General features: G+C 43.5%; 2 protein-coding genes across 2 annotated transcripts in view; both read left to right on the top strand.

Annotated features, from left to right (window-relative positions):
- The window catches only part of LOC118261778 (protein vestigial), a 337,798-nt gene that overhangs the window by 10,338 nt on the left and 302,592 nt on the right, over positions 1-24,868 (top strand). Inside the window, exons 2-7 of the mRNA XM_035572730.2 lie at positions 2,700-2,874; positions 9,387-9,582; positions 10,128-10,295; positions 13,666-13,807; positions 13,894-14,105; positions 17,213-17,981. Coding sequence (XP_035428623.1) covers positions 2,767-2,874; positions 9,387-9,582; positions 10,128-10,295; positions 13,666-13,807; positions 13,894-14,105; positions 17,213-17,262 — 876 coding nt within the window. The 5' untranslated portion in view covers positions 2,700-2,766 and the 3' untranslated portion in view covers positions 17,263-17,981. The remainder of the gene's footprint in view (positions 1-2,699; positions 2,875-9,386; positions 9,583-10,127; positions 10,296-13,665; positions 13,808-13,893; positions 14,106-17,212; positions 17,982-24,868) is intronic.
- Positions 1-24,868, top strand: part of LOC118282437 (uncharacterized) — a 175,762-nt gene that overhangs the window by 105,773 nt on the left and 45,121 nt on the right. The gene's annotated exons all lie outside the window — the stretch shown is intronic.

Raw genomic sequence — 24,868 nt, 5'->3', positions numbered from 1 at the left:
ATTCACTAATAATGTCACTTTAATAATAAGCTGTTGAGTTTCCAATAATAAATAAATAAATGCAAATATGCACACAGTGTGTTTCTGTCGTCCAGATTTGTTGCTGCCGTACACTTCACGTGATTGATAGTTAGTGCGGGCGACCAACCAGTGAACCTGCGCGTACTCACACAAGGTATAAATTATTACAATTTAGTGTACTGTAACAAAAGCTGGTGGTTCCTACCAGTATGTTTGTTCCGCGAGTTGATGAGTTGTACACTGGCGGTGACAAGCGAACGTATTGTATCGGGTTGTCAGCCAAAGTCAGGTCAGTGTACGGATTTTAGGATTTTAGATGATTTTCTTAAGATCATTTTCTTTTTAAGAAAAGAGCACTTTTTGACAAGTTTTCCGGTTTGAGATGTTTTAACTTTGGGCAATATAAAAGTAGTTACGAACTCCGACTCTCAGCATATAGGTATCAACTAACTTTATACACAAAAATCAGTAAATTTTTGTCAACAACCTCGGACCCCCATACGATGTCTTTCTTGCATAACATAACTAATCCCACTTCCCATTGATACTTACCGATGGTTATTTGAAAATGACTTCTCCCGCCGAGGGCGAGGCGAGAGGGAGAGTCAGATTCTTACTGACTAAAAAACAACCCGTTTTTTTTACCGATGGTTCATTAGTCAAAAAGTCAAATCAAATATAAGAATTCACTATTCAGTCAAATATAAGAATTCTCTATTTTGTTATATACCTACATAGGTACCTAGTTATATACATATATAAAGTAAACACTTTGTTTCTCTGAAATCGTAAGAGTTTATTTTATTTTACAAATACAAACGAGAACAATAAAATTATCATCACATTACAATTACATAATAGGTACAAAAAAAATCTAAGAGAAACGACAATTAGGTTCACTAACATAACTTCCCATCTTTTCATTTTTTTTCTACTCTATAATAGGTATTATAAAGAGGAAAGATTAGATTTTTTGTTTGTTTGAATGCAATAGGCTCCGAAACTACGGGACCGACTTGATTTTTTTTTGGAATCCTACATTATCCCTGAGCAACATAGGCTATGTAATAAGACAAAATAGGGAACTGTGTGAAAATGTCGGTAATGTACACCGATGTGTCTCTCTTGTACTCGTATTGCTTACGCTGTGGAAAGTATATACAGTAGAGCCAAGTGATTGACATCAACGTAAAAGTGCGTGATATCAGTTTATGTTTCAGTAAAAAATACAAATGCAAGTTAACCGAATATATTTTATTCATGGACTAGCTTCTGCCCACGGCTTCGCTCGCGCACTTTTAAGAGGTGGGGTAGGACTTCGCCGTTGAGTCGTACCCACTAACGTAGAATGAATGTTGCACGGCCATGCCTGTGACATTCAGTAATAATAAAGGAATCGCAGTAAGGAACGGTGGACTCGGCACGACTTGTCTAAAGGAGGATGCCAGGGTTTCTATGAAATCTGGTCCCACTTCAAATACCTATGTGTGTTACGTCATTGGATAGATATTTCGATTCTTAAGTTTCCTAGAATCGACACTACGTTTATAAAGCACAAATGCAATTATGACGCAAAAATGGCATTATTTGGCTACTGATAAAACTACCATGTTTAAAAAAGAATAACTCTGAACGGACTAATATTTGCAACTTGGCGCCATAGTAACATTTATTTAGCTCAAAATTATCTATCCAATGATGTAACACACAGCTATTGGAAGGTGGGACCAGGATTTGCATCCTCCTTTAATAATTTTACAGCGATAAACAAGCAACTTTATCGAGACTTGGCTACTTTCTCACAGAGTGTTTTTGGTTTTTTGAGATATTTTATTCATGAATATACTCGTAAATATTTCAAACAGTGAACATAATATCTATAAGTTTCAACTTATATTAAAACTCCCATAATCTGCCGTCAAAGCGGGAACAAAATGTTAGGAAGACTGGTCGGGGAACAAATGTTAGGAGCACTAAACTTGTTGCAGTGAAATTCTGTACAACTATAATTTGAGATCCGATAAAGATATATTAGGAAAGATATATATAGTTTTCAAAGCGAACATTTTACAAGGACGGGTACTATCCCCGGCACTCTTTATCTTTTGAACCACTGTACCTATTTGATTGAAATTTGGATCAGCAATGGTTTGCGACCCGGGACGTAGACTAGTTTTTATAACTGAAACCTCACGAACACATGTAGCACGGGGAAACAGCCGTGGGATTGTTTATTTTTTGAAATGTAATTTCTTAGGTACTGATTCGATTCTGATGACATTTGTTACAGCCGTAGAATATACCTTTTAAATGACCAATTTAAAAAGCCCGAATTAATTATTCTACGCGGTCGATGTCGCGGGCATTATCTAGTTATAAGTAGGACTTACATTATAATTCTATCTCCAGTCATTACCAAATATAGTTACTATGTGTACCTATATGTATATATATAATTTGTCTAAAATGGAATTTATTTATTTTTTATCAATAAAACATAATACATTTATTATTTATTTTTATCAATAACACATGTAATGTTTGAAATTCTGCCCAGGGTAGGGCAATCAGGCTCATTTGATCCGTTATAACTTGTGTACTCCTTACTGTAGACTCCTTAGAGGTAGTGTAGAGGGTGATTAAGGAGTGGTGTGAGTGAGAGTCCGGTTGGCCGGCAGGTGACAGCGCGGCGGCGGCGCGGCGGCGGCGCGGCGGCATGGCGCGCGCGCGCGGCCGGCGGGCGGCATGGCGGTGAGCTGCCCCGAGGTGATGTACGGCGCCTACTACCCCTACCTGTACGGGCGCGGGGCCGCGCGCTCCTTCCACCACGCGCCGCACTTCCAGTACGACCGGGTCAGTATACGCTGCGACACCTTTACGAGTACTTACAGGGTTTGTATGTCACATTGTTGCACTAGGACCTACTTGGTGTCCGCATACCGGGCGAATTCTGGTGTCTTCAAGATCGAGGCAGTATTTCAGTCCGGCCCTTACTTACCTACTATATAAGGCGCAGGTTCGGTCCCCTATAGAATACTGTGCTCAGCTTTGGGCGGAGGCACACTAGTGCCAACGTCTCCCTCCAGACCGTATCCAGCAGCGAGCAATTTGACTCGTCGACCGTCGAGATGTTTCAACCGGCCGGACACTTGGACATTGCGTAGAGATGTGGCCTCGTTGTGCATCTTCTACCGCTTATACCACAGGGAGTGCCGTCGGTTGGTCGGAGAAGATGGTCGGCTGGAAACAACTATGCGTTTTTACGAAACTTTCTGCTTCACACAGCAAAACTGTCTGTGTTGTGTGAATTGTTGCCGGCTCATTTCCGACACGATACAACCTTAAAACCTTAAATGGCCGGCGTCGCACTAATGTAAAAATCTACGTTTGAAGTGTGATGCTACCGCCGCATATTGTAGGTATGCTCAAGTTAAACGTAGTCAGAAACGACAACTATAACACTAAAAAGGCAAAACATAAAAAAGTAAAGAGAGAGAGAGAGAGTTGATAATGATGAGCAAGACGGATGGAAGGAGAAAGTCGACATTGGACCGATATCAACTCTGCTAAAGAACTTTACCGCCTGGTCAATACCAAGGCTGAATTTAAAAAGCTGTCGGCCGGCCTTCAGCGTGCCGAGATATCACAAACCGAAGATGAAACATCGGAAGTTATACAGCAATAACTCGGCACAGTCGTGTCACTAACTACTCGTGATCTTGCTGTAGGCATGTGTCTCCACCCAGTGGTCATCGCACGCGCAGGCGCTGTGCAAGCATAACCGCAAGATAAATATTCATGTGGGAACAATGTCGCTGTTTTTGTGGAACAACGTGTGTACGATGTATTTACATGTAACTAGCAGTACGCCTCGGCTGGCTTTCATAATCGTTCAATTGGGTATTTTGCAACTACTTTAATCAATGCAATGCTTCTTTTGAACGGATAAAAACGACAATTTTCTATGCGTTAAGCTGCAAATAGTTTTTAAGTGATTAAAATTACGAAACATATTTTATTTAAATTAAATACGAGACAGAGACATTATATTGTAGTACGTCAAAAAGTATCATTTAAACAACATTCCGGCCGAATGGAGAACTTCCTCCTTTTTGGGAAGTCGGTTAAAAATAGGTCAATAGATTAATATTGTATTTTGTCAATTAATAAAAATAATGTAAATGATGGTTTAGTGTCGATATTACTTTCGTTTCTTATATTTTTGGAGCCATTGCAAACATACCGTTTATGTTTAGTGCACTTTTCGATTGTATCACATGTAATTTGCCGACGAACATAGCAGTTTCATAGATGTACAATGAGGGTACCATACCGTACCGGTATATTCAAGTTTTTAAAGAAAGTGTAGTTAGCAACTGTCGACAGACTGCAGATTACCAATTATAGCTCTAATGCACATTTTCTGACACTTGCATACCATTTCCTTACCGGTTGCAATCCCGCAGGAAATAATTCCATACCACAGCGGTTCTTACAGCTGATACTTGCTTGAATTTTATGTGTAAAATGAATGAAGTATCATCAATATTCCCTAGAACTTCCGTAAGATTCAGACCGCAGTATATAAGTATGTACACGTACGTACAGTACCTGCGTACCTGTAGCATCATGTACCTGAGAATTGGCCGTCGGTGTAGTGGTATCTACACGAGTCCGTTCTGTGAGTGTGTCTGCACACCGGCTGTGACACCGGTACTGACCCACCAGGATCGTACACATCTCTTGTCCATCAGATAATAAGTAAGGTCTGCCGGCCCGCGGCCCGGGACCTTGTTCTAATAATCGTCGAAACTTATTGATTCCGTAACAAAACAAAAATACGTGTCTAACGTTTTATTTATTTATTAAAAACGTTATTGCACATATACTGCTATAGGAGGACTTACCGTGGCCATTCTCAGACAGTCCACCGTGGGGTGGCGTAGACGTGCAAAGTTACAGAAAGCAACAAAATATTCTGTAAAAAAATCCAAGTCTCGCACCTCATCACTTTTACTGCCGTAAAAAGTTGTGAGATCCGTGTAATACCAAGTGGGCTATTTTATTTAGTTCCTACTTTAGGTTATTATTCTGTGCTTTAGGGACTTTCTGTCTTAAGTTATTATGTAAATTGTCATCGCACATGAAGTTTACATACGAATAAACACGGACAGAAAATCCCAAATAAACTACAGTTGGGCAGAAAGCCCGCCAGGCATGATCACCTCGCCTGGTCGGAGGATCCTCCTTTTCTTAGGGAACTTTACTCTCTGTTCCCTAAATACGTATACGGGTCAATATCAGGGCTTTAAGAGTGGATTTAAGATGGCGCCAAACAACAACGTGTTGTATTTAATGTTCCATCTGACGTCAACGTGTCTGCACGTGTCCTGCACATTAGGGAACAGAGTGTAAAGTTCCAAGACAAAGGAGTATCCTCCGACCAGGCGACTTTGATCGTGCCTGGCGGGCTTTCTAGCCCAGAGACAGTTGTACTTTGAGATTTTCTATCTGTGTTAATTCGCATGTAAACTTCACCTATGTGCGATGCAGTTTATCATTTCAAATTCCGTGCTATACTGAGCATTATGGACATATAAAAAAGTCCAAAACCACTTTTACCCGAATCAAGACTATTTATTTAATTTACAAAAAAAAAAAAAAGTTTTTTCAACCAATACTGTGCCCGCGACTACCTGTAGGAAGTAAGTACAAAGCAACTCTATTTAGGTTCATGAAGAGTTTATTTAATCGTGATTACCTCTGGACGCGCAGCCCCGGCGGTACTATTATTGAGAGTATGCGATCTAACGTACAGGCGGACAGTACTGGGATGGCAGTGACTGCGCGCGGTGACAAGCCGCGACGCACGCGCACTGCACTCCCGCGCAGCCGGGTCGGCTGGTTTGTCAGCTTCGCTTTTCATTGTTTTTATGTCGCCTAGTGAGATGCGAAGAGCGATCATGTTGAAAGTAAAAATCGTCACACGCATGTGAAGCAGCGACGCATAGAGTTGAGTGGGTTTTTGTGCGCGAGCAGCGCGGCGGCGGCCGGTCCGACCGGCCCCGGGCCCATATATCACGCGGACAAAAACCCGCCGCCGCCGGTGCCAGCTTCCCTCCGCCGGTCTTACACTGGACGTCAGTCTAACTATAATATGTAATGTGTCCAACGTTTGACTGTTCGTGCATACAGTTTTCGGAAACCTTTTGGCCCTAAAATATTATATAGTTCCTTCATGAGCTTTTCATATTTTTACGCGGGATTCCATAGAATCAAATTCTTGGACACTACTTACAATCAAGGTTTAAATACTCAAGTAATGTATGTTGAAAATGTGTAAGTTGAAATAAATTTAGAAAAATAATTCATTGAGACATTTTAAATTGTCCATACAAATGTAACATAATAATATTCTCGTTTAAAGTTTGCTTTTATTATATTCTACGAAATTAGAAATAGGTACAATTTTTGTTTCCATTTTGAGTTATCGGGTTGCAGTTGGTACTGGTCGGCCGTACACAAACACATTTTTGTAAGGTACTAGAAACCGAATTATGCATAAGAAAGGATTATCAATAATACCCCCAAGGGGATAAAATAAGGGATGAAAAATTGTATGAAACTTTGTCAATTTTAAGCCAATCGGACTGAGACTAATAAAGCTACTATGGCGTAGCGCCTAATGACATTAAAATTATTAGTAAAGAATATTGTGTACAAAGAAGTTTTGTAGGCCCTAATTTTTTACACACGCTAAACAAAAGTAAAGCCGCAAAAACCATACCTAATTAATAATAATACTTCTTAACGCGAGCAAGCCGCGGGCAAAAATTATGCATAAATTATAAGAAAAAGCTAATATTTCGCCCAAAAAAAAAAAAAAAGGCACTAAACTTATTTAATGAGCCAAAATATGCGCTTAAAGATCGTCGAGAGTAAAACTGAAGCACCATTTCTGGTTAAATGTATTCTAGATGGGTTCGACAGTAAAACGAGATGTTTGGCCAAAATTAATGATTGCCTAACCTTTTACACATAAGTTAGTTAACAGCACAACTAGTGAAGGAATTATAATCAGTCAAAACGATATTAACGCCAATTGGTAAATATAAACTATGTACCTACTTCTAAAGGAATAATGTATACCGTCTTGTAGTGTGTGTGACTCCTCGCCCTAATAAGGAGTGTACGTTGTTTGTATGAGACACTTCATTAAAGGTAATCATAAGGACAACGCGTCTCCTTCAATTGCTCCCGAAGCTTCGTCATTACAGTCTATTTTTACCGACTTCACAAAAAGGAGGAGGTACTATGTTCGGCTGTTTGTATGTTTTTTTTTTTTTTTGTATGTTTGTTCATCGAATACTCCGTCAATTGTCGACGGATTTTCAAAATTATTTTTTGTTCGAAAGTAGATAGTTCTGAGATGGTCCCATTATCACCAAGTTAGGATCTGATGATGGGATCTTAGAGAAATCGAGGGAACTCCTCAAATATTATAGGGAGCTATATAGTGATTTTGGTATATTCATCTAGAATTGAAGCATTTACGGTCAAAAGTAACCTTTGAAGAGCTGGAACTGATGAAGAAGACCAGAAATGGCCAATAAAACTTCATACTCATAAGAAATCACAATAAAGTTATACTCCGTCAATTGTCGACGGATTTTCAAGATTCTTTTTTTGTTCGAAAGTAGATAGTTCTGACGTGGTCCCATTGTCACCAAGTTTGGATCTGATGATGGGATCTTAGAGAAATCGAGGGAACTCCTCAAATATTATAGGGAACTATATAGTAATTTTAGAAGAAGAAGCATTTACAGTCAAAAAGTAACATTTGAAGAGGTGGAACTGATGAAGAAGACCAGAAATGGCCAATGGAACTTCATACTCACATAGAAAATAAAAAAACAATAAAGTTAATTAAGTGACTGTGACAATACAAATAAATAAAGTAGTTATTGAGATAGAGAATTTTACCCGACTTTTTTAGTTGCGATACTGAGTATCGCAACTAAAAAGTGTAAAATAAAATACTTTTTACAAAAAAATAAACCGACTTCACTAAAAAAATTAAAAATAACTTTAATTTCGGAAGTCGGTGTGTGGCGACACATTGACAAGTAACAAGTGACAGATGACAGAAGTCGCACATAGACTATCGACGAGCAAATCAACGGATGACGTCACAAATATCCTGCATCGCACATATTAAGTTTACATGCGAAATAACACGGATAGAAAATCCCAACGAACAACAGTTGGGCAGAAAGCCCGCCAGGCTGATCACCTCGCCTGGTCGGAGGATCCTCCTTTTCTTAGGGAACTTTACTCGCTGTTCCCTAAAGTGGTGACCCCGACGTGATTGAAACCAACCTTCACGGAGCAGATCAGCACCGTCATCCTTATCGCCATTTCCCTCACCCATCACTTCTCCGCTGAGCGGTAATCAAGTCGCAGCCAACCAGCATCCTCGGCCTCATCAGGGACCACCACACGCTACATCGAAGATATGCAGCCTGGTTCTTCCCTACGGCCTCATCAGCGTCTAGGCACAGCACTTTCTGCACACGGTCTGAGGACGTCTTCCTCCCGTCAACGCAGACGCCCGCCACTACGCACCTACCCTCGCAGCATCAATTCCCCGACTCACCGTGGGACACTGCGAGCTTCACTACTCCGACTCACTGGAGTATTACCCTGCACCGCTCACCCGACTCACTGGGCATTCAGCGGCACAGTTCCGACTCACTGGAACTAGGGACATTCTACACTGGCTCTGGCACCGCTCATCTCAAGCATCGACAGCCGTCTCAACAGGATCGACCTCCGATCTTGGGGGAGTGATGTGGCGACACATTGACAAGTAACAAGTGACAGAAGTCGCACATAGACTATCGACGAGCAAATCAACGGATGACGTCACAAATATCCTGCATCGCACATATGAAGTTTACATGCGAATTAACACGGATAGAAAATCCCAACGAACAACAGTTGGGCAGTAAGCCCGCCAGGCTGATCACCTCGCCTGGTCGGAGGATCCTCCTTTGCTTAGAGAACTTTACTCGCTGTTCTCTAAAGTTTAACAAACTAATACCGAGAAACACCGACTTCCGAAATTAAAGTTATTTTTAACTTTTTTAGTGATTTTAGCTACCACATATCTACTTCATTTGAAAATGAACAACGAAACTTGAATGTTTTAGAACGACTTATTTCTGTCTATTCCTTCGTTCGACAGCATTGATGAATGTCCTGTTGTACAAGTTCCGCGCTATACAAGATTATGGTTTAGGAACAAGTTGCTCTATTGTGTAGTGGAACACTTGCGGAGGCAGTAAGTTGAGTGTCGGTTGCAGTTCAACGTGCAGAGCGGGGCGGGCAATGCTGGCAGCGAGGCTTACAGCGGCGGCGCGGCGGCGCTCAGCTCGGGCTCCGCGTCCTCGGGGGCGCAGTCCCCGGGCAGCCCGCCGCACGCGCACCTCACGCACCACGCCGCGCGCCTGCGCACCAAGGAGGAGGACCTCTCCGCGCACGGCCGCGCTAGCGCCGATGGTATGTATCACACACACAAGTAGCTATGTACATATATATTTTAAGTGTGGGAGAGCCATGCTTCGGCACGAATGGGCCGGGTCGACCGGAGTGATACCACGGCCTCACAGAAAACCGACGGCAAACAACGTGTTGTGTTTCGTTGTGTGAGTGAGGATACCGGAGACCCATTTACCCCCTTCCCATTCACCGATTCCGTAACAACATTTAAGTTCCTAACGAAAGGTTGGCAACGAACTTGGGCAAACGCCCGAAAGTAGGTTAATGGGTGGCGGCGATAGCTTACCATCGGGTGATCCGTCAGCTTGTTTACCGGCTTGTATAGTTTCCATAAAAATAAAATAAAAAATGTAACCCGGAGCTGCGGACTGCCTAGCGGGTTGCCTACGGCTTGAAGAGGAGACCTAGGAACGGGTGATTTTTAGTCAGTAAGAGTCTTAACATTCCTTCTCGCCTCACCCAAGGCGGGAGAAGAAATGGGATGATTTCCCCCCTCAAAAAATGTATGTAACAATGTGCAGCTTGTGATGTGTGGCTGTGTGCAGGCGGCGGGTCCTCGGAGTCGGAAGGCGAGTGCGGCGGCGCGGGCGCGGCGCGTGCGCGCGCGCAGTACGTCAGCGCCAACTGCGTCGTGTTCACGCACTACTCGGGCGACGTGGCCGCCGTCGTGGACGAGCACTTCGCGCGCGCTCTCTCGCTGGATAAACCCAAAGGTCAGAACTTATATAGTATCAGCATTATTACCAGGTTCGATTTCTGTCCGTAACAACTCTTTGAGTGATCCATGATTGTTGTTCCGGATCTCAGTGTAATGTGAAAATATATGTTTATAAATGTACCGTACCTACGTCGTATCGTCGTATCTACGGACTACGAACTACGAGCTACGACTCTACAGTCATAGCTCGTAGTTCGTAGCCCGTAGTTCGTAGTTAGTACGATTTTGTTAGTAGCGTGTAATTCGTAGCACGTAGTTCATTGCACATAATACATAGCGTGAAGTTGGTTGTGGTGTGCCCTACACGCAACACGCTACGCACTACGGGCTACGAGTTACGCGCTACGAGCTACGGCTGTAGTAAATGAAAAAATTAGGGCGTCTAGATTTAGGACCGGCGGTTACAAACTTCGCTCCACGGGTTTTATTTGACAGTGGTCAAGTCTTGGCATCATTTTGTATGTCAATGTTTTTGGGGGATATAATTATTGATTTATTGGAATGTCATATAATTCGTACATTAGAATGTTGTTTTCGATACTTTAGATGATATAGTTTTGTACAATAATGAGAATAAGGCGGTAGTATAGTTTTATTTTGTTGTTTTTTAATTGCATTTCAGTATTGGTAGTCATTTGGTGCTTAAAAATAGTAAAACTGTAATGATCTTAATTCTACGTGGAGGTAATTTGTAGCCTGTCTGTAAATTAGTAAATTTTATCTTTTGCAATATGACCAAGTTTCACTATCAACTTCCGAGGCACACAATTACACTATATAGGAAGTAAGTTGCTTTAATATTGAAAGCATAATATTATTCGATATCTTTAAATGATTTTGTCTGGACTTCAAAAGAGACTCCTCTGAGTTTGTTTCGGCATTTCTTCTCAGAGTAGTCCGATAGGAAATGCCGGCCTCATCTAGTTATTTAAGAGATTGACGTGTAAAAGAGTTACATTGTAACAACCTATTTGCAAAATAATTATCATTTATCATCTAGGTATAATACAAAAAATAATAATTGCTGAATGTGTAAGCGCAAATCTCGAGAACAATTGTATCGCGAATTATTTTATATTGTTATAGAAAAGAGAAGGTTTATGTAAGAAAAAAATAAAAGAGATGCGCAGTAAAATCCTAGGCGACACAGAGTTTGCGTGGTCCGCTAGCAATGAATAGAAGATATAATTTCATTGTAACCCCGTCGGTCCTTGCACCACTGGTTAGATAAAGGTACAATGAGTAAAACTAGCCATAATCACATTATATAATTCTGTGTCGTGTTTATGTGCGGAGCTGCGGACATCACTTCGTCGGATTCATTTGATTGTTGAGAACTTCGTCGCCCCGGGTTCTGAGAACACGAACGTTGTGTAAAAACAGTGGGCAGCGTGCGGCGGCCGACTCGGCTGACTAGATAAATCACTGAACTCACTTGCGCAGCCTTAATTAAAGCCGACATTTAATTACAAACTAGAGCCCAGCGCCCCCCCACCCCCTGGGGGGGCGTGTCCCGCGCCCCGCGTCCCGGCAGCTCGGTCAGACTCAGGATACTTCATTTGGTACACATTATGCGCCCACTAGAACGGTTTATCGAGTAGTTGTTAATAAACAGTAGCTCCTAAACAGGGCGCTCATTGTCGGCGAGACTTAAATACGTGTTTATTACAAAAACATTTCAGAAGGTTGACAGAGGTAGGAGGCTCGACATAAACATCCACTTTTTGCTGAACCCACTGAGTCACTGCGTCGCTATACCTGAGTATTTACGAAAATAGAAATATTAAATAAACAAAGTCGCGCACAGTGCAGGACATAGTGTAATCTGCTACAAAGTACTACAGGTACATAGCTACTAATTAATTGTGAATCTACATGCAACACATAATTACAATACCAAACCAAACCAATATCAAAAATGGATTTTAATGCCCAGATTTTGAATTGAGATTGGTCGTAAAAGAACCAATATATGTCCCTAGGTACCCATGTTTCAGTGACTGTGTCAGTGAACTAATACAATAATTAAGCAGAAATAAGTTCCTCGTGAATTTGCCACGATAATGCCTATTTTGTAGTATTCCTACAACATATACCCAGCGGGTGAGGCCGGTGGCTGCGTGGCATCGATTTACTGAATCTTGTTGACTGCAGACTGTTTTAGCCTGCCTGGTCTAGGCACAGGCATCCATGGTAGAGTACAATCTAATGATATAATAAGTTTTGGTTGAAATGCCCTCCGAGTATGTCAAGCATCCTATATCCTCGTACGTACTTGTAGAGTAGGTCTGTCGGTCGGTAACATGTAAGGTTAAGTATTGTACCACTGCTTGTGGTCGGTAGCCCCGTGGCGTTGCTAATAACGAATGGGTCGCGACGAGAACTGTGATGACGCAACCTGGGACCGGTTCCGACTGCCGGCCGACTGCCGGCCGGGGCCTGAACACAATGTGCCCGACTAATCGGCTATACATAGAGAAACGTCTTTTCACGAGTCGAGGCATAGTTACGTGGCCGTGATTAGATCGGAAAAACGCTGGCCATTACTTAAAAGATGGCCGAAAGGAGCCGCGCGACAAAAACGTATATCGTTGGCATAGTCGCGGGCGAGGTCGGGCCCGCTTTGTGCCGCGCCGCGCATTCCAGCCGCTAACGCAAAAACCGCGCCGCGACCGCTTGTGTACTAATGCCACTGTCACCGCGCGGCGCGCACTCACCGGCACTCTCCGGCACTCTCCGGCACTCACCGGCACTCTCCGGCACTCTCCGGCGCGGTGTCGCACGGTCGTGCAGCAAGTCCTGGCAAGGAATCTCGGCGGACGACGCCAACGAATCTAATCAATCTAATATATCTGGCTATTAAGTGACGAGGGACTTGTATGATAATACTTGCTATATTTAAAACATCTGATCTGATTTTAATAGCAACCAATACGTTAGCGCAAACTCGTAAGTCAATTAATTTTAACATAAATTCTACGTTTTGTGGAATTTCCCTTAACTATAACGTCTCAATTTAAAGAACGAAGTTTAATATCGAATCCGTACGTTATGCCTAGTAACTAGTGATGCAACCAATAAATAGCAGTCCCGTAGGTATGTACTTGTGGACTCGAAGGTTCGACTGGATAACTAATCTCTTCACTCTTTGGGAGTTCTCAATAAATTATAAAGTACTCAAAATAACACGTAAATTCGAACATTTCAAGAACCGAGTTTCCACTCCTCGCCGTCTCCGGCAATATGTTGCAAATGAATGAAATGACTTGAACTGTAACCCCGCACGGAACGTTACCCGCCGTTCCGTGAAATGTGAGTACTGAGTACATGAGTGTGTGTGTATACGTGTGTATGTGTGTGTGCAGAGAGCGTGCCGATGGTGTCGCGCAACCTGCCCGCCTCCTTCTTCAACGCGGCGGCGGCGGCGGGCGTCGGCGTGCCGCCCGGCGGCGCCTGCGCCGGCGTCGACATCTACGACTACGACCCCTGGCACCAGCACTACACGGGGTGAGTACCGGCCGGGCTGCTCGCAGGCACCGCGGACGATATTATTATATAGTGCAGCGATATTTATAACAATACGATGTGCGCAGGTACGGGCACGCGGCGCACCGGCACGCGGCGGAGTACCACGCGGCGGCGGCGCACCACAACATGGCGGCGGCGGCCGGCTACGGCGGGCTGCTGCTGGGCCGCGGCTCGCTGCACCACCAGTACAAGCCCGTGGACTGGCCGGCCGCGCAGCACCACTCGCACCACCTCGACCCCGCCGCCTGCTCGCCCTACTCCTACCCCGCCGTGCCCGGTACGCGCCCACTGCCTTATTAATGCGCGCAGCGATATCAAAGCGTTGCTTTCCTGTGCTCGCCGGGTAAACGATCAAACGCCGCGATAAATAACCGCCCATACTTCAACACAGAATGTTTTCAAACAGATGTTCTACTGTATTTTAATTTTCAAAGACATTCCAGTCGCAAGCGCAAATATTTTAATTGTGATGATTTAAGCGCTCTATCCGAATGACAAAACAAGGCATGCCCAGTGTCGTGGCGCGGCACAGCGCGGACTGACGCCGGTGGGAGCTGGCCACGCTCTGCTTGAGTTAGCTGGGAGCCTGGGGCCGCATCGGAGCGAGATAGTTCGCAAGAAAACGTTCGCGTGATTCGCGGTATTTAGATTTGGTTCTGAGGATAGGCATAATTGCCGCTTCGGATAAGCAAACGATTATAAACGACGGTTGATGTGGTAAAAACAGCGGACGCAGGCGGCGAGTTGAAAGGGACTCTAGTGTCCGTAATGCTGGGGGCGGGGGCGCGGGGGCGCGGGCGCGGGGCCGGCTTGCTCCCTAATGACGACGATTAAAATTAATTTGCGCGGCGCGCGGAGCCGACCCCCTCGCCGCGACCAAATTAAATTCTTGAGTCGCGATCGAGTCCCCCCGCGCCCCGCCCCGCGCCCCCGCGCCGCGCCGCTAGATATGCATCGCGCTCCCTTTTGTCTTTATGATCGCACCCGTCCACTTGACTGATAATGTTTTGCTTGTAACTTAGGGAAGCCCTTTTGATTCATGAAATGTACAAATTAATTTACGGCAACGGAATACATTTCATGTCGTTGTCTCCTAAGTGGAGGGAACAGCAGGCTGCACACCTCTCCCACTCGTCTAATGGTACTTTCAATTAGACGTTTATATGTCTTTGGGAATATTGAATATATCTAGAATCAACTAAATCAGTAATTTCCCATTAAATAAATATGTCCACAATCTTCCAAGTCGAAAACAAAACAATGTAGAGATGTTGCTGTGGCTGCTCCTACAGCAGCTTGCAGCAGCTCCAGCTCAACATGTACCAGCGCTGGACTAGCTGGATACTGCTGCTTACGTCCTCCCGCTACTTAGACAGTTACATGTAGTCGGGAGGGGCCGGCTCGGAGGACCGATATGTACCGCGTGTAAGGTATCAAACGGACTGGTGTAACTAGTGACACAGGTGTATGTGATACTCAGTATCGTGACGTGGAGTTTTGTTACAATAATATCAGGTGTAGCGCGTCTAGAGACAACCGTCCCCTAAGAACCAGACAGTTGAGAGTAACTTACAATTAGGCCTAGTGCCGCAGAGTATACCTACTCATAGGCGTAGTCAGGTTTTAGTTTCGGGAGGGTTCAAGAAAGTCGACCCATGAAATGTGTGACCAAAAAAAAACCTCCTTCATAAAAACATACATGACAAAAAAAAAACACTATTTATGTAATAAACAGATTCTTAGGTAGTCCTACAGACCTTTAGTAGAGTTGTAATGAAACAACTCGACTACTCTAATATCCGCCAACGACTTTGTCTGCGTTATCCGGATAGTTTAAAAAGCTTTTGTGATAATTATTTCAGACTAAAATCTATCTCAGTGTCAATCTGTAATATTGTATACCCAACTACATATAATGTTTGTGTTGGGTTGGCTGTTGTTTTTGACACAATATACCTACCTAGTTCTATTGAATTTCTGTCAGAACCCAGATGTAATGATGTTGTATCGAGGCCGGTTACTGTTTCATTACAACAAATTGTTACACTAGGATGTAGTTCGCAGTGCGTTGCAGCTAGTGTATGTAGGTGCGTCCGTAGTGTCCGCCGGGAGGTCGCGCGGACAGTTTGGTGGTGTAGTGTGTAGTGGTGGCAGATCGATGGTGGCGAGCGGTGGCCGGCGCGGGGCGGGGCCGCGCCACCAATGAGGGTGCGCTGACCGCCGCGCCCCGGCACACCCCGCGCCCCCGCCCCGCGCCCCGCGCCCCCTCCCCACTAAATCACGAGCCATGTCAATTACCCGGCAGCTCAGTAGCTCAGGGCTCAGACAGCCTCGCCGACATTACACCGATTCAATAGTCGCGCACTACCTGCAGCTATGTGTAGCCATGTAATCATGTTAGTACCTCCTAGGTACCTATTATAGGCCAATTTCAAAATATTTTTTACTGACAAGATGGAAAGATTCCTTCGTTACTTTTGTAAATTAATATCTAATATAATATAATAAATATGTTGATTTAAAACTAATAAGATTATTTTATAAACGCATTATGATTATTTTATAAATGCATGAATGACATTACACAAAGTGGCATCCGGCAACTATGTTATAAATGTAATAATAGAATTTTACGATCGGATACAGAGACAGGGATACTCTTTCAATGAGCTCGAACAGTAATGTCTGTAGAAGTGTAGCAGGTTCGGTTCCTGCTGCTGTTGTATATTGCCTAGCAACCAGCGGACTTATTTGTCAACTCGCGGGTAAGAAAGTCGCGCGTGTAGAGGACCGTTTTACTTAGTTTTGTTGTCGTCAACTCGCTCGGACATGGAAATGTGGGAACTCTTTTTTTTAAACAGTACGTAGTAGGACTACATAACATAGTAAGAGGGACTTAACAAAGGGGAGAATAGTAGACGACTGAAATTTAACGAAATCTACTTGTTGACCCTTTTTTAAACACGTTACATTTTAACTAGTAATACATAAATCACACTGACAGGATTTATTTCAATTTTCCATTCGAACTAACGAAACCGTTTTGTTGCTAATTGTGCATAAATACTAAAATACGCCAGCTTTATACTCGAGCGGGAAAATAGGAAGGTCGGTCCGGTCGACTGTCTATTCCGATATTTCATAATTTTTTGCAGATTGAAAAGTACCTATATTCTGGTGAGACATGCCTTCAAAGTTCAACAAACAACTGTTGTACCTGCGTTATGTCACGGTTTATCAGGTTTATTCCCCCCCTTTTTTTGAGGGGGGAAAATAAACCTGATAAATCCGGTAAACCCGCTAGGTAGTCCGCAGCTCCGAATCAGGCATCTGCCGTACTGGGCCCCACCTGTGGTGTAGTGTAACGGCGGTGTTTGTGTGCAGGTCTGGAGGCGCAGGTGCAGGACACGTCCAAGGACCTGTACTGGTTCTGAGGCAGCAGCGAGCTGCCGGCGGCCCGCGGCGCGCGCAGTTACCCGGTGGTGAGACATTACTAGTGCCGGCACTGACCGTAACTGACGGTGGTACCGCGCTCGGACACTACTTGACAGTGAATTAGTGATCAAACGTCGCGGGTGCAACTAGGACATTGTGCAGCTTTCGTCACAGACTGGTGGTGATGTCGCGCCGGGCAGTGCACGGCCCGGTGCATGTGTGCGTGCGCTCCGTAGTACTATACAAGCAGGTGTGTGTGTGTGAGTTAGCACTGGACAGGCGAGCGTGCAACGTGCAACACTAACAGCTCGCAGTCAACGCCTCGACACAACAAGTCATACATACAGACACGTTGTGTACCTTTCCCTAATGAAAATTGTATTAGATAGAATTATAAAATTAATAAAAAGGAAATTTAAGAATTGTTCTGAAACATAAATACCATGCAACATAGGTATCTAATAACCAAAGTAAAAGTGTTCAACTGTAAGTATTTAATGAAGTGATGTTTAATGTAATTAGGTAGAGTATTGTATCATGTTAGATAATACATTTGTTGCGTGTGTGTGTGAGACATGCTTCACTCACGCACACGAGGAGGGACACATTACATACGTTAATATACTTGCGGTTGAATTTCGATTACTGGCTTATTTTCATTAAAGTATTCCACAAAGGGCAGTGAACAAGAAGTAGTTACCTGCGTTAGCAAGTTTGAGTTGTTGTTTGAGTTTGAGTTGAGTTGTCCGGCGCTTCAGGTTACACATTAGGTACCTGGTAATATAAATAAATAAAAGTTTTTCATGACATGTCTCTTGTCTGTACTACTGTAGATTCAGTGCGCCTCGCGGAATACTCCAATGAGTAGTATTGGTTATACGTAAATAACTCCCCGTGTACTCGGTCGGCCCCGAGCCGTGCGCCGCCGCCCGGTAGTTGGCCGGTCACGTCCACCTGTCAATTACTGCACCCATGATCCAGGACGCAGGAGTCTGGGACGATGTCGGGCGGCGGCTGCGGCGGCCGGAGCCGGCCGTGTCGAGGGCTGTTTAATATTACTGTGGAGATAACGTATTTTTATTAATTGTATTTAATATAAATATGTAGATACCTAATGTAAATGATACCTGTTTGTAGTGTTGCTCAGATCTCGTATCATTTTAGATAATTTGACTTGAAACTGATTATTATTATTTTGAATAGATTGGAATTCATTTGCTACTGTTTAGAGATGTGAGGAGTAGGCAGGTGCAGCCACGCTGCTGTACGGCGGGCAGCGCCGGGCGCGCCGACTAGTTGTAATCTCGTACTGTACATATAGTTGCCTCTAGGTTAGGTAGTTAGCGATAGCGACAGTTGCAGCAGACATGTAGACACTGAGTCGGTGTACATAATGTAAGTGGTCACTCCACGTTCATAGTTGGACAACTAAATAAAATTCCATTATCTACTGTGATTGTTTCACTCGTGCTGTTTTATTTACCCCACTCTACCTACCCCCTAGCTAGGTACTGCCATATTAAACCTAAATCTAATGAAAACAATAGTTACAGGATAATGTTTAATAAAGTATACGACACAATATGTAGCGCGTGATGTACTTACTTGAATGCAAGTCGAAGGTTCCGCTACTACTAGTAAATATCCATCGGCACCACAATCTGGTATGTACAATATAATGTAGAAGATATAGTCGTGTAGCCGTTGTAACTCGCACAGGTTCCGCTGGTAACCAGTGGAGAGGTAGGTATACTATAACGTGTAACGTGTATTCTGTAACGTGTAACGTGTATACTGTAACGTGTAACGTGTATACTTGTTACAATGTTTAACATCAAGCAGCAATGTTCACAGGTGTACATGAACGAGTGTGGGAGCCACCTGTATGTGTATACAAACGTCGTCTTTGCGCCAACATTTATTATCGTCTATAGAAATGATTCTTTAGCCAGGTAAAAAGTAAAGATAGCTGTGGATTTTTTAAAAATCCTTTCTTAATGAATATCTACATAATGTAGTGAATATATAATCCAAATTTCATGTTTGTAGCATCATTGGTAATTAGCGCTCGGCGATGATAAATAAAATATACTTTTTAACTGAACGTCCACCTAAAAAAGAACTACAATATAAAAAAGTTCGTTCGTAGTCCATAGTATAAAACAACAGCCCTGTAGCTCATTTTAAAAAAATAATATTCAATCAGTAGTTCGCTGCACTACGGAGATACAGAATACAAGAATTGAAATAAACAATAAGTACATGTTTGTACAAGTGTAAGTTTGCGCAAATATCGTTATGTTGCGGCGGAATACTGGACCTGTAGCTCGTAGCGCGTAGCTCGTAGTCCGTAGCGCTTAGCCCGTAGCACGTACTACGCGCTATATTGTATGTACATAGAATATATCGCTACGAACTAAGCAGTATGTACTACGGACTGAGAACTATTTACTGCGGTTTAGCCGCTACGTTCTACAGGCTGCATACAACGTTCAGCGCTCTATGTGCTACGTACTACGCGTTACAAACTACGAGCTACGAACGCTACGACTTATAGTATTTACCCTAATTTTACACTTAAGTTAAATACTAGGGCCGTAATTCTTTTTATAAGTTAATGAGACATTAACGCACTACTAGTTACTACTTCCGTTCATTATGGTATAAGTTGATTTGAGAAAGATTAATAAATATATAACGAAGTATACAAATGCAGCAATATTATACATAAATTAATAAATGTATAAAGCTTAAGAGTTTGTTTGGACGCGCTAACCTCCGTAACTACAGGTACAAATTGAATAATTATGATTGTGTTGGATAGTAAATAGAGCAAAGCGGTACTTCACGCCGGGACCAAGACAGGCGGAATGGTTTGATATGATGGCCACGGCCACTTTCGATCATCGTACCGCTTGGTTTCAAGTTTTCAAGCTTTAAGGTTTTTTGTTGTTTGTGTGCTACTATTTGCTTATATACCATACTTCAAGTTTTAGGACTAGCCCAAAATAGTTACATCAGAGCGTTTGGAAAAAGTGACGCGTGGAAAAATATTTCGAATATATATATTTTTTTATTTCTTTTTTTTTATGAAACATACTACATACATGCCGGTAATCGAGCAGACGTATTACCTGATGGTAAGCAATCGCCGCCGCCCATGGACACTTGAAACACCCGAGACTTTACAAGTGCGTTACCGGCTTTTTGGGAGTTAGGAATTTAAGGGTTGTTGTTCGGGAATGGGGATGGGGAAGATTGGGAAGGGGGGAATTGGGCCTCCGGTAACCTCACTCACACAACGAAACACAACGCAAGCGATGTTTCACGTAGGTTTTCAGTGAGGCCGTGGTATCACTCCGGTCGAGTCGGCCCATTCGTGCCGAAGCCTGGCTCGGCACACATTATTGTGATTTATGATTTATGATTAAATATACGACAAGAAGCTATTGATGAGTGTGTCTGTAGCTGGAACGAAAAAGAAGTGTAGAGGATACTTGAGTCCCTCATCACACGAAATATATTATGAGTCAATATAGTCAGGAAGTCTCGACAATGATAACGAAAGAAATCTATTACTAAATCGTTCATATATTACCGACTTTTTTATGGCACTATCGTTCCCGTGGGTGTCGTAAGAGTCGGCTACGGGACTACACATTTGACAGAGACCGGATGGCAGCGCTCGTTGGTGAGCCAAGCAGTAGCAGGTGTGTCAGTGTCAGAAGAACAAATTATTTGTAATAGCCGCAGATACTTTAATCGGTTACATTATATTTTACTGAAGTTTTAGTTCAAGAAGAATATTTTGTATGCCATACAAAATACATACACACAAGTAGTGTGGTATAGGAGTAGGTACATATAATATAGTAACGACAGTTTATTAGAGCATGGCTCACAGTGAGCTCGTAGCTCGTGACAGTAGCGACAGTTAGCTCGCCGCCCGGCAGCTGTCCCTGCCGCGCCTGCCGCGCAGAGCACGTCGCCTAATTAATTCCTATCGTAAATGTCCGCCACTCTAGATAAATAAGAGTGTGTAAAGTGTTTTGTTCTCAAGCTGTTAATGTGTTTCTAAATCGGAACTATTATGTTAGAGTATTGTGTGTAGCGCGCGGTGCCATTAGCCGCGGCCGCGGTGTTTGTAAACACGCGACACATTACGTCGCGAGATGGACGGGCATTGTGCGCGAGACAATCCCGCGCGCCGTCACAAATAACGCGCCGCTCTACTAATAGTAAGCGAGACGCTTTTGGACACATTATGCGCATTCCACGGTTTCACGGCGAAAGCTCACCTAACTAAACATCGTACTGAAATAAAAGTATAAAGCTCCGGCGCGTCTCGCGACACCGTGAAATTTGTCGCGACACGTAATTTATGCTAATGGATCGTTAATGGCGTCATAAATATTATAATTAGTATCTGTTACTCTCTGCCATGAGGCCGGTGAAGACTTCATCAGCCGGGCCGGGCCGGGGCTGGAGGTGTCGCCGGCCGCATTAGTATGCACGCGGCACGGAGCGGGCCGGCAGTACTAGCAATCCGCTAAGTATTGAGCAATAAACGGGTGCCGCGGAGGAATACTGATGCGGGCGCACAATTGTCAGCGAGGACCACAGAAGAAGACATTTAAGAAATAGCTGCGGTGCGGGGGCGGGACACATTGCACAAGTATTTAATTTACTGTCTCCTTGCTGTTGGATTCCTAAACAATGAGGTACAATTCTTTGGTTGAACAAAATATGTATGGTCCTATATGGCAGGGCGGTCGCTTCTACAAAAACTGAAAAAAGTGGGAACAAAGACTTTAAGTTTTATTTTATCATTATTTCACAAAAATAGTTATTTACATGAAACAGCCACAAATAAGAATTAGACAATAATTATGCTAGTGCACTATGAATAACTTAATAAGTAACTTACCAATACATATTTAGGAACTAAAGGAAAATTCACTTTTTTAACCTAGACTTATGTATAATTAGCGACTTGCCTGAGCTAGGTTTATAAAAACCTGTGTTTCGGGTCATCACTTACAAGACTATCAATTTGGGTGCATGTATACAGAAATAGAATAACAACTTACAAACTAATCTTACATTCAAATTAAACTTCCAATAGTTTCTCTGTGTCTGTGTAATCAAGATTTAGCAGATACTCTGATAACAATGTACTACATTTATAATAATTTGCACTATATACAATGTGATAGGTGTGGGACTTCTAACCCGTTAAGGCTGAGTACTACATCTAATTTTATCGACAAAAAAGTAATATGGGGGTTTGAAACCCCAATTGAAAATATTGAAAAATAGCGATTTTTTCGGTAAAGATTATTCAGAAATAATTTTTTTCTCACCAAAACATTATCAAACATATGAAAAATGTAATGAATTAGTTAGCCAAGGTTATTAGCTACCATTTGTCGTTTTTTTTTTGTTTCTACGACGCATACAGCCTTCGATATCACATAAAGTAAGAAAAATATTAAAATAGCCATAATTTTAAGGGGGAGGGGATTCGACCCCTTCGACCCCCGACTTTTGTCCATAAAATTAGATGTAGTACTCAGCCTTAACGGGTTAGAAGTCCGAACCCTATCACATTGTATATTTAGTATCTTGTTGACCTTGTTGTACAAAAATGGTCCTAAAAATACGTAAAATCTATGTGCAAATGCATGTCTTGTCTGTGGTTTAAAGCAAACCAAATCTCTCCTCCTCCCGGTTTTGGATACTGGGTCGAAAGGAAGCTGAGAGTGCTGATAAAGTACGGTTTGCAATATAAATAGTTGGCGCACTGTTAGTATTTTACATGCAGTGTTTAGTTGGTGTGTGGGAAACCTAAAAGGGCGGAACCTTTAGAATTGCTCTTTGAGCGCGTTCCAGAGGAAGCAAGATAGACTTTGCAGTTCCACCCCATGATGTAATTAATACAATAGGTGAGAACAGATTGACACAGAGCCAAATAAACCTGTTTAATTAACTTATAATCGGCTATGTGGCGTAGGTTCTTAAAAATGTACATTAATTTTATTTATCTTAAATTTCAATTTAGATACCCGTTCCGTTATCGACACAGAGATGTAGACTGGTATGTTCTGGGAAAATATAGTAAGGACTACGGTAGGTAGTGAGAACGTGAGAACAGGTCCGGGCACAGGTCACCCGCACTCGTGTTGTGGAGGAGAAGTGTTGTCACCTTCCGCCGAAACACAAAATAAAGCAAAAGGTGCGCAGCGTTTGGGAAGGAATGCGCGCGCCGCGTGGGAACCGCCGGCGGCCTGCGGGGACACATGTGTGCTGGGCCGAGTTCTGTCGTACCTATAGTATACTAATACCCTCAGAAGTAGCGCAGCCAGTCACCGACTCCGGTCCTAATGAACCATTCAGTTGCGGTTACAGGCTTTTTTGCAGAGAGCTGCAGCGAGGCAGGCGGTGCGAGCAGCGACCAGGAAGCAGCACACGTGGCGCGCGCGGAAGTGGGGCCTCGTTAGCGGCCGCACATGTGCTCGCCCCGCCCCGGTGTATCGGTACTAATGCTAAATTAATATATTCCCAACGTATCTCTCTGATACAAACAAACTTGTCAATGTCCCATTACCGCCGCACCTTATTACACTTCTATCATCGGCTTCTTGTGTAGTTACTTATAGTGAGCCAATGGACGAGCAGAATATGGTATTTTTATGATACACCTATGTGGATGGGTAAGTATGGACACAACACTGATTGCAGTATGTAATCGTGGTCAGTTTGGTTGTAATTAGCAAAGCCGTGTAGGTGTGTGCTGGGCGGTGCGCGTGGTGCGCGTGGGGACGGTGATCAATCAGTGCTGCGGCTGCGGCGCAGATGCGGGCGCGCGCCGGCTCGGTGACGTTTACGGTTTGTTTGTGCGCCGCGCGCCGCCCCCGGCACTGCAGCACTTTTTGTACTCGCAGCCAGCTCCGGGTGTAAAAACGTGTCTTCTCGTGTTACAGACGCAGCCGCCGCCACCTCCACTCACGGCCTGACATTAATTGGATGAGATGTTCGCTTGATGAATTTTATTGTGCGACACCCATTAGCTAATTGTTGAAACGATCGTCGGCGGCGGCGGCTAGCGCTCCTACGTAGGTACGTAGTTTATTTATCACGTTATTTTGTTACAATACATTGCAGACTGCTCGGTGGCGCAGTGGCTGGCCGACCGACCGCCGACACGGTTCATTGTTTGTGTGAACCATAAGTTCTGTGTTTGTCTGCGCACACCCGACCCCGACCCACTATTTCTCATTCTGTGCCGAAACCCGGTGCGTACGTGTGTAGATACATTTTAGGAAGAAACTGCATCTATCACGTCTGATGTAGTCACGTAAGATTTTCAATCAATCAATCAATTCCATTAGAAATAGTTTGTTCAAGGATTGTGCATCAACTTGTATAAGAACAAGAATTTGTTGTAAAAGGCTGGTACCCGAAAAGGGTTGGTTCGGAAGTGGCTACTGTACGAGTACTTACAATAATTACGCTGTGCGCCGATTTGTATTGGAATTAGAATGTGGAGGTATGCGCGACGCGGGCAGACGTTGGCTGGCGCGTGGCGCGGCGACATTGACGCCA

The sequence above is a fragment of the Spodoptera frugiperda genome, chromosome 20 (genome assembly GCF_023101765.2).
Source record: "Spodoptera frugiperda isolate SF20-4 chromosome 20, AGI-APGP_CSIRO_Sfru_2.0, whole genome shotgun sequence".
Lineage (NCBI taxonomy): Eukaryota > Metazoa > Arthropoda > Insecta > Lepidoptera > Noctuidae > Spodoptera > Spodoptera frugiperda.
The sequence above is the reverse complement of the archived record's forward strand: the minus strand, read 5'-3'. Positions and strand labels throughout refer to the sequence as shown.